This window comes from Etheostoma cragini, chromosome 21 (genome assembly GCF_013103735.1).
Source record: "Etheostoma cragini isolate CJK2018 chromosome 21, CSU_Ecrag_1.0, whole genome shotgun sequence".
Classification (NCBI taxonomy): domain Eukaryota; kingdom Metazoa; phylum Chordata; class Actinopteri; order Perciformes; family Percidae; genus Etheostoma; species Etheostoma cragini.
Genome location: NC_048427.1, coordinates 13,710,455 through 13,720,990, shown reverse-complemented (window position 1 = coordinate 13,720,990; position 10,536 = coordinate 13,710,455). Strand labels below are relative to the sequence as shown.

At 38.2% G+C, this 10,536-nt stretch overlaps 1 protein-coding gene across 1 annotated transcript; it reads right to left on the bottom strand.

Annotated features, from left to right (window-relative positions):
• Window positions 1–6,771: 6,771 nt before the first annotated feature.
• msrb1b (methionine sulfoxide reductase B1b) lies at window positions 6,772–10,492 on the bottom strand. The gene is made up of 4 exons (XM_034860438.1): window positions 10,287–10,492; window positions 9,002–9,144; window positions 8,510–8,627; window positions 6,772–7,472 (listed from the first exon to the last, which is right to left on the bottom strand). Exons 1-4 carry the CDS (start codon window positions 10,339–10,341, stop codon window positions 7,456–7,458), a joined length of 333 nt encoding a protein of 110 aa, XP_034716329.1. The 5' UTR covers window positions 10,342–10,492; the 3' UTR covers window positions 6,772–7,455.
• Between the last annotated feature and the right edge of the window lie 44 nt (window positions 10,493–10,536).

Sequence of the window (10,536 nt, the reverse complement as noted above, 5' to 3'; positions counted from 1 at the left end):
AAGTTATCTTCATTGAGAAGTACAGTGCTTTTCCTTCAAAAACAAGGACATTTCAATGTGACCCCAAACTTTTGAACGTTAGTGTATATACACACATACCGGTTTGGGGTCACTTTCAAATTTCCATACCACTCCATTATAGACAGAATATCATCTGATCTGAGTGAGTGGCTGATCTTTAATGCAATATTTACATTTCCCATTATCAGCAACCATTCATCCAATGTTTAAAAGGCACATGCTGTTCACTAATCTGATATCATTTTTTTTTAAACTAACTGAGAAAACATTGGAGAAATATTTGGCAATTATGTAAGCACATAATGTAATCTGAAAACTGCTGCCCTGGTTAAAAAAACAATCTCAGCTGGTATTCTGTCTATAATGGAGTGCAGTGGAAATTTCTAAGTGATCCCAAACTTTTGACCGGTGGTGTGTGTGTGTGTGTGTGTGTGTGTGTGTGTATATATATATATTGTATATATACAGTATGCATTAAAGAACAGTTACAACTTAACTACTACAGCTTGTAAAAGTGAAGACTTGGCTATTCAAGAGTGCCCAGATAGCTCAGTTGGTAAGGCGAGCGCCCACATATAGATGTTTACTCCTTGATGCAGCGGGCCTGGGTTCGACTCCAGACTGTTTAAAACAGGCTATTAGTTAGACAAGGGCTTTCATGGTGTTCTGATTTTATGTTTTCCTTGTATTCTTATGCCTTCTATTTATCATATTACAATAACGTAGTAAATAGTACAGCACTTTGTGATTTCTATCAGTGAAAAGTGCTATATAAATTAACTTTCCTTACTTAAGTTTTTTACTCAATCCCCAGTTTCTCAAATGCTCTGTGAACTGGAACTTTTGGGGTTCGCCCCACACATAAAATAATTAATTCGCCATGCTATGCACAGCTAAGACGCAATATACTTTGCATTTATTGTTAAATGAAAAAAATGTTTTTAATGAGTTATTAGTCTAATCTTACATGAAGAAAATGCTTCTAATGAAATAGGCCTAGTTCAGATTAAATAAATAATGTAGCTGCCTGCTGACAGTTTTAATCCCAGCTCAGCAAAGTTGCTGTTCTCTTAGCTGCTACCTTAAGCTTCCTCTCACTTCTTTAGTCGTCTTTGTTGTGACTTAAGCACACAAAAACTATCATTAAGATATTCATTTAAACAAATGATAATTATTACATTTTACCTTGTTACATTAACGTATTACATTAACCAATTGGGACATTCATTTATCTCATAACAAAATAAGCGACTTCTATCAGCTTTCACTGACTTTACATCTGCCTGTTGGTTGAACTCTCTTGCAAAACATTGACTGTAAACAATGTTTATTCCAGCATGATCCAAGAGAACACTCCATCACATCCCTGAGCCCCTCTTTTCCGAGTCTTTTCCCTACAGCGCGCACACTAATGCAAGTTAACGGACGTAACGTGGCTGCGTTAGCCTGCTGCTAATGTCATTAGCTTTGGTTGTTAACTTAGCATTATACGTTAATATGGCAATACAACGTGATGCAAACGTTAAAGCTAAAGCGGCACATTATTCGAAGTTCAAGTGGATATTTTTTTACTTACAGGTCATTATGTCCGTAACTTGCAAACTCACGTGAAGGCCGAAGGGCTTAATTACGCCACTTTCACATGCGTTTCTCCCGTGGATATATTATCCAGAGAACGGGTGCTCCGTGTTCGGGAATAGAAACAAAGTCACTTGACTGAGTGGGGGCAGAGGGCATGGCTGAGGGCATCATAAATTAACACAAGAATGATATGGCAATTTAATTTGATTTAACGTTACTAATGATGAGGTTATCATATCGATGCAGCCACAACAGGAGAAAGAAAGAAGGAAAGATAAACAAAAAGAGGGGCAGCTGAGCCAATTAGAGCATAGAGCTGTTTCCCGGGCAACAATAACCCGTATGTGGCAGATCCGAAGTCAGATCTGCTAGGATGGTCGACGTAGTAGCCTACCTGTGCACAAAAGGTGTAAGCTAATATATAGACCATGCTGTTTAGAAAATTGATTTTACAATCTGCAGCTTAACTAAGTTAGTTTTTACTTTTGGTTAAATTCAGCTTTCAGCAGAGCTGCTGAAAGTGTCAGAAAGAGTAAGCCTTGACTGCAATAGGCTATAATACAAATCTCAGCCACTGCTGCAATCATCATGGCTAATCATTTTTAAATGAACTATTCTAACTTTATGTAAGTGCAAGACTTAAACCGCTTTAAACTTCAAATTTGACACCCATTGCTGAGTAAAGACTACTAAACAAGTGAATGAACAAATAAAAAAGACCACATGGAAACATCTCTTCTTCACTTCTCTGCACAAGTACTTTTACACTGACCCAAATTTTATTTTTAAGGGGAAATTGCATCCATAACATTTCATAATTTTGCACCCATGTAACCCTATGCCCTAACCCAACAAGTATACATGGGGAAATTCATGAAAGTATTAGAGGTAGCCTACGTTGTTGACATCAGAGACACAACCTGCTGCCCACAGAAGCTAAGCTAAGCCTTTGTGCACATTGCCTTTATATCACATACCTTTGAATGAAAGCAAATTCACTAGCATGGACCACGCCACAACCATGTGTTAGTTAAAGATTTAATGAACATTATGAATGTGCAAATGAACATTATGAATGTGCAAAATTGATGTGGATGTCGTCTGATGGCTGGTCTGGGAGGATGTGGGATGACCGGGTGGAAGAGACTCAGGATGGGGGTTCCATCTCAGAAGCAGTTTTCGCCCGAATAGTTTACAGACCCCCAGACGGTACCTAGAAAAGACAAGAGAGAGAAGTGCAACAAGAAGGGAAGATGGATGAAGGAGAGGGAAAGGGAGGGTGGGTCAAGCAATCAGAGACAAAATGGAGATTAGACTAGTCTTCCTGTTGGACAGGATGCCACTTACATGCCCCGATGCTGGTGTGGTAAAGCTTTCATTGTGTAGAAGTTACCCCTATGAATAGGCATGTATACATGAATGTTTCATGGTTTAATCTTAATCTAGATCTAGAGAACAGCGCTCCACTGTCCAATAACAAAACCATAGAGTGTGTGTGTGTGTGTGTGTGTGTTTTGGCACAACATCCTGCTCTAATGTGCCTTAATAACAATGATGTCACCCACCTGTTTTTTTGGCTCAAGGGCCGCAATGACTGATGGGACAATTTTGACTAATCATTTTATCTGATCAGCAGCTCATGAGCTGAAACCCAAAGAAAATGTGAAAAGTCCTCTATTCCAAAATACCCCGGGGGTTTATCCACTTTGAGCATAATGGTACACCAGAGGGTTTTCCACACAGATTCTCTAAAATAATGTTTATCAAGCCTGTAAAAGTGTTTGTTTTGTAAAGCATTTACTTTTGTAGAAAACACTAATTTGCTTTCATTTACCCTTTCAATCATTTTGTGTAAAGGGGAGTTCCACCTGAACTGTTCACTTTTAATGGAGGATTCCCCTGTACAGCTGAGAAAAGGAAAGGTGTGGGTCCTTGAATGCAACAGTGCAATGGAAATTACCTTTAAGAAGTTGCAGCTGTCCTCTGATTACCTTTCTCTTTATAACATTGTGTGTATAGGTCTTTTATGCTTACGCAAACATTTCCCCCAATTGAATCAAACATTACACCCCCTGTTTAAAACGTCTCAGAGCAGCTGGGTTAATGCAGGGCCCATGTGACACAGCATCGTACTGCCAGCCCTCTGCAGAGATTCAGTCCTAACCTCAATTTCAGTGGTACAAAAAAGGTGAGGTATTGAGTTTACACTGCATTGAGAAAAGACTTCTCTTCTGTAATTTATTTTCATTCCATCAACATGAAACCCCAAATGCTGTTGAGTCATGCAGCGTGTAATGTCAGTGATAAGAAAATAAATTAGCGCTGATGTATTTGTTTTGTAGTTCAGCGTGAAAAACACAGAGGAAGCATTTTATGAACCGCATCTGCGTGCAAATCAGTTGGTATAGTCAACATATTTGTGGTCCAGACACATGCCACTTTGTTATTGCCAAAACAGTGGTTTCCTGGGAAATAGAATAGTAAATCACTGACAGGAAGGTGACTATCATTCACCTAAATCAACCTGAAAGGAAAAACAATTGAGCACCGTCTCGAGGTGTGTTTTCTTTACCCTACGGATAACATTATGTCATTAAAAATATAGCCAGGTGTCGAGTCAGGCAACGAAATAAATAAATAAAAAGAAAACCAGTAGAAGGAACGCTCAGTCTCTGAGTTAAAAAAGTAAAATACAGCAACAGGTTTTAACCATAGTGGTGTCACTACCTGATGTGAGTCAATTGTAAATGTGAGTTGCACATGCTCAGATTTAAACGGTGTACGGCATAACGTGTCATACTGAAATTTGTGAAATCCATAAAATAATAAACGTTTCTCGTTACAAACAATAATAGAAGTTGAAAATCATTTAAAAAACATTATAGCTATCTATGATTGTTTGATTGCTAACGTTAGCTCAAAACGCTCTTCAACTGACAGCCTTTATTTTGATTGATTGCTAACTTGTAGCTCACAGTTAATGATCTTCATTGTGTAGGTCCATTTTTACCGTATTGACATTTCAGAAGTCTCTTGTTAGCATCTTGTAGGCAACTTGTCGAAAAGCGACGCATGCGCGAATCACATCTGCACTCGACTCACTCCGGGTAGTGACAGTGGCATGAATGAATCTTCACACAAGTACAGAGCTGAGACTGGCGGGAAATAACTGAAAGAACAAAAACATGTGCAAGGACACAAAAACATACACACACACACACACACAAACATATACACACGGTCATGTTGCTAGCTAGCTTACAGCTAACACTTTACAGTTGGAAAGCTAATGTGGGAAGCATGGCTGAAGTAACCTAGCATCAATGAAGAGTGCTAATCCCTAGCTCAATACTGTTTTAAAATAAAACATTTTTCTTGATTTTAGATATCAATATTTCCACATTGGCTGAATGTATTGTAACAGACTGTGTTAACTCTTTCCTAGTTATTGTTAACTATAACTGTTTCCTGCTTATTGAGGGACATTACCTTATTTTTACTATTCAAACTACATTTAAAAAACACCATCTCCCTTTGTTCTTTCGCAGATCAAACAGATAGCCCTCACCAATCCCACAATGTTAGGTTATATCAAGTACAGACCCTAGGAACATAGGACACTAGGCACATGAGGACGACCCCATGAAGGACATGTTAACATTGAAAAACATCAAAATTACTAGGACATACCTAGCCCTAATGCAGCAAACCTCACACAGACCAACGTAATAACAGTGCAAGATGATCCAAGGGTTGTTTCTTTTATTTAATTATAGTTCACCTCACTTATCAGCTGTAGCAATCACAGTATAATCTGCCTTAATTTGTCTTATGCTTATCAGACATAGACACTCCTGCACAATTTGAGGGGCAGAGGACAATATTCAAACGCTGCAAAGCTGTGGGTTAGATTCCTAGCAGGACCACCTTGCTATAACTGCACGCACTCCTAGTAGCATGCAGTAAGGCAGCTTGGGTAAAAACATCCACCAAATGTTAAAAGAATAAACTGCTGAGTGTTTGCCTGCCAAGACACCATAAGGAAGGAGGAAATTTACTCAGCCATAGCAAGCTCAATGCAAGGCCAGGCTTCTCCACCACACCAAGAGCTAAAATACATTTTGAGTACCTTTGGCAGCGCGTGCAGAAGCGCAGTTGGATGGATGTGGAGTGGTGCTCCACAATATTCAAATTGTTGATGCTGAGAGTTCAACGACATCTATGACTGTTATGATGACCTCTTGTAATTGCACACTACAAGAAGTGATGTTTTGAAAGAAAATATGCTTCAAACTTTACTTGTCTGTGGTCAGACCATGAGACCAATAAAATGGAGGATAGTGTGTGTCTTTGTGTGTGTGTCCGCATGTGTGAATGCTGTACGCAAAGGTAGTGTGTAAGACATCAACGCATGCCATAACAAAAGGTGAAAAGAGACTTGTGAAATGTGTGTGACATCCAAGAGCAATGTGTTCATTGGCACACACATCTGTGTGTGCATGTGTGTGTGAGTGTGTGCTTCCTTTGTAATGACACCAGGCAGCCAGGCTACTTTTTTGAAACTCATAGCCTTTGCCAACCACTGTAGCCCAGAGAATATGGCCTGCAGCTGGGCTACAGAACGAGCCTAAGTCCCTGTTAGCTACTGAAACAACCAATATTCATAATTAATGCGAGACAACAAACATAAACATACAGCTTGTGCTCATATGCAGCAAGCCCTTACACATGCAGGTAGTGGGTTACACCACATACAAAAACCACAGATAGTATCACTTACTGTATTCATTTAACATCAGACTTATTGGAGAGGAGTGAAAGGGATCCAGCAGGATGTCAGCTCCATCTATAGGTCCGTCTGGGGAACAAGAAAAATGGTCCCTTCTATTTTTGCATTAGGTTAGTACTGTTACAGTGGAATTTTACTGCTATAGTAGGCAGAAGTAGCTCTGAAATTAATAATTAATCATACTGTTGGTAACAAAGATCTGTTTAATCTATAACAATGCATCATGCTTTAAATGTTCATATGTTTGGAATGTAACATTTATCATATTGCCCTCTGAATTGGATTTAATTAAAAGTTTAAAGCATCATTACATGTATTTTACAAGGTTACGTAGACTTGAGGTTACCCCGCTGCATTTAAATCACAAAAGACAAGAAAAAATCTATCAAACTATAATTTATTGTTTGTTCTTTCAGGTGAGCATCAATATCCTGTATGGAGCATCCATGTGCAAAATTTGCATTTGTCCACTAAACTCTAAACTCTAATGTAAGCTTTTCAAAATAAAATGCAACTGAACAAAAGTTGTGAGACATTGACTGCTTTTGCATTTTCGTATTCTTTTCATGTACAATGGCTTAGAGTAAATAACAAAAGGGGAGAAAGAAATGATTAGTTTTTTTGCTGTGGCATTATCTTGAAATCAACAAACAAAACAGATATCAAAGAGCAGACTGACGAAAAAATGGGAAATTCTTCACTGCATAGATAATATGGTTACATTCGGCCTTGGGAAGTAAAATGGAGTAAAAGATAACAGCAATAAATTCCTCATTCCTTGCTAAAATGATGTAAATCTGCTGATAAAATTATAATCCCGGAGTTCAGATAATTTAAAATATGAGGTATTCCAGTAATGTAACATTTGTTTTCCATAAAGGAATATTTGCAGAGGTGTGGTCCTTTCACAGTGTCACAGGCTGGTCAAAGATTCCTCAGTGGACAGGATGTCCCTGCCGGGCCTTTGTCCCGTCCACGTCACCCACTGACCCGACCGGTTCACTGGTCCAGGACTGAGCAGCAGGTACAGCAGCCAGAGTCAAAACTCACTTACACCTCGCTCTTTACTGCTTGTCCTTGCCTGGGAGTGAGACAAATGAGAAATACACTAAAATGCTGAGTCATACGAAAATAGCTGAATGTGTAGTGTTAGCAGCAGAACGTTGCATTGATGGTGAGTGGACAAGTTGGGAAAGAGAGACACAAACTTTTGCTAGTTAAACTCATGTCACAAATATTAAATATAAAGGAAAATTTCTGAACACGTTTACTTAAGCTTTATGTAACTTACTTTAAATATTCTGTTGATTATTATTATTATTATTAATAATACGATTTCATAGAAAAACATTTAATCTACCTCTAAAATATCATGTAATGGTCAGTGACAACATTTTTTTCCTTCTATTCAAGTCATTTTACTCTGGAAGTATTACTTTCTAATAAAAAGGTAAACATATGCCACTGTAGGAGAAATAGTGTTTTCAATGCAAATCCACTTTTATCAACCATCGAGAGAACCTTCTTTTTTCATTCTTCTGGTAGATTTATATCCACCTGGTAATAATGCTGATAATCATCCTGTAATATAGTGCAGTACATACCACTATATAAGTGGCCATTCCGCATTATAAGTACTTTTACCTTTGTTATTATGCTGTTAATACTTACTGTATTTTTACTTCCCTATGCTTTTTTTCCTTGTAATGGAATATTTTTACAAATATGTATTCAAACTCTTACTGAATACGCCATCCAAACCTGCCAAAATTTCAGTGAATCACAAAAAAACACTTTTTCACTTACTACCTGTCATATTAAGCCATGTATTTTGATTTTTGGATTTACGCCCTTTGCCCCAGAGAAAGCGAGGTGAAAGTAATTCCATTTATGCTTTCTGCACACAAAAAAAACCACATCAAAATATAACAGAATCCCAGAGTTATTGTTGTTGCACAATAAAACAATGTAGCAATGCTGATAAATATTTTTAAAGAAAATGTATTTGCTGTGATCTATAAAATCAGTCAAATAGATAGGAACTTGCACTTCTGGATATTGCACATTTGCTGAATTGTAGTGTTATGGCACAATCACTCATATCTGTGTTGATCTTACCTTTGTTGGGGACAAACTTGAGCGAGTGACTGAATATTCAAAAGCGTGAGACTCCTTCCCCTGGGCCGTCGTTTACAAACTCATGGCCTAGCCCGCTGCCACACTTCCCACACAGGACCTGCGTACGCGACACACAATCACATCAACCTCCTGGGTCACAAGCAATAGGATGTTGCTGTTCATATGTTCATATGTTCATACTGTTCATTTTGTAATATAATAACCTAATACTATTCATCCCAGTCTCCTTTGCACTATTCTCCACATTTAAATAATTGTATTGAACTCTTCATTGCACTCATGCCTCTATATTGTTCCTGTTTATAGTATGTATATATTGTGTATATATATTAGTGTGAATATTTTGTTTTGGTTGTTTTGTATGTGTAAGTGAGCAACGATGCTCCAAAGAAAAATTCCACGTATGTGTCCTCATTTTGATCCGTGTAAATGATGCAGCAGTAAATCAAAGAGGGCCCAGGAGACTCTGACCTTGTAGGCAGTGAGAGACTCCATCATCCTGGTGACGCTGTCCTCTGTGATGGTGTCGGTGAAAGCCGGCCAGGGAGACGAGTGGGCGAACTTGGACCGGCTGGAGAACAGCGGGTGGTTACACTTGGAGCACACGTACATACCTGCGAGGGACAGTGACTTATGAAGTCATCCCACTGTTTCATTTCCAAGCTGAGAACCAAACTTAAACAAAAAAGTAATAGTGCATTGAAGCCAAAGGTAAAACTGAGGAGTCCACATGATTGTTAAAGGAATAACACAAAAACAACTTAGTGAATTCATTGTTTTCTTATTCTTCTGTCATTTTTCTTTGAAATTTTCAATATATGTCAACTGAATAATCTGAGTCTGAAAAATCACACTTTGGTTCAACAGCTGAAAACGTGTGTCAACACAAAGGCCATAATATGTGATGAAGTCACAATTAGGGATGCACAAATTAATTGCAATTGTATCAAAATCGCAATATGGACTAGTGTTATATTTAAATCCCAAATGGCAAAATATGTGCCAAACCATTCAGTGTGAACCATTGTGGTGCTGCAGAGATGTCCCGGCCTGCAAATCGCATCCTATGCAGACTAAAGAAAAAAATATTTGTTTGGTGCAAATCCTCAGAAAAAAAACCACACTATAATCATTTTAATTTCTTTCATTGTTAGTAATTTTCAATGAAAATGAGAATAATGATACAAAAAGCATCATTTCCTCCAATATCGTGAATCATATCGCAATCGCACTACCATTCAAAATAATTTCAATTTTCCTCAGATCATGAAGCCCTATCACAAAATGATTTATATTAAGCAGTCACAAGACAAAAAAAAAGGTTGGAAACACTGTAAAGGTCATTTTACATAATTATAGCTATATTCATGTGAAATGACCCTGTACTTGTACACGTTGATTTCAGCATAACAGAAACAAAAACACTGCTGTGTCATACCACAATCATCAACAGCACTTTTTTACAATTATTATTATTTTTATTACTAGTAGGCCTCCTTCGACTTCGATTCCCTTAAATCTTACAAATCTGAAATGTGGGATAATAAAAAGTAGGCTATGGCCAATAATGCCTGACGTGCCCCTCCTCTATCACACATTAGTTAAATAATACTAATTGTCCATTAAAAGTGGTTAATTTGAAGACAACCCCAGGCCGGACATAAAAAGTAAATGTTAATTGTATCCTGTATAATCCCGACTAACAGGGAGGCGGGTTACATCACAGAACAGCTCTGAACAGTTAGCGCGTGCTCACCTGGTTTGAAATGATCTTTGAAGACCTCCCCGCCGGAAAAGTGACAGAAAGACATGCTGTGTCTGCACGGATCAGCTGAAGGCCAAATGACTCTCTTTCTGGTTCAATCTTTTTGTGTTTTTTTCCAACGGCAGCGACAGAAGATCTTGTCGGGCTCTTCTGTTTTTTATCCTCTCGCGTGAAGAGATCCTGGCTGGAGATTTAACTGGAGCTCCGCCCACTGCGCTTACCCGCATTCACAATAGATGGC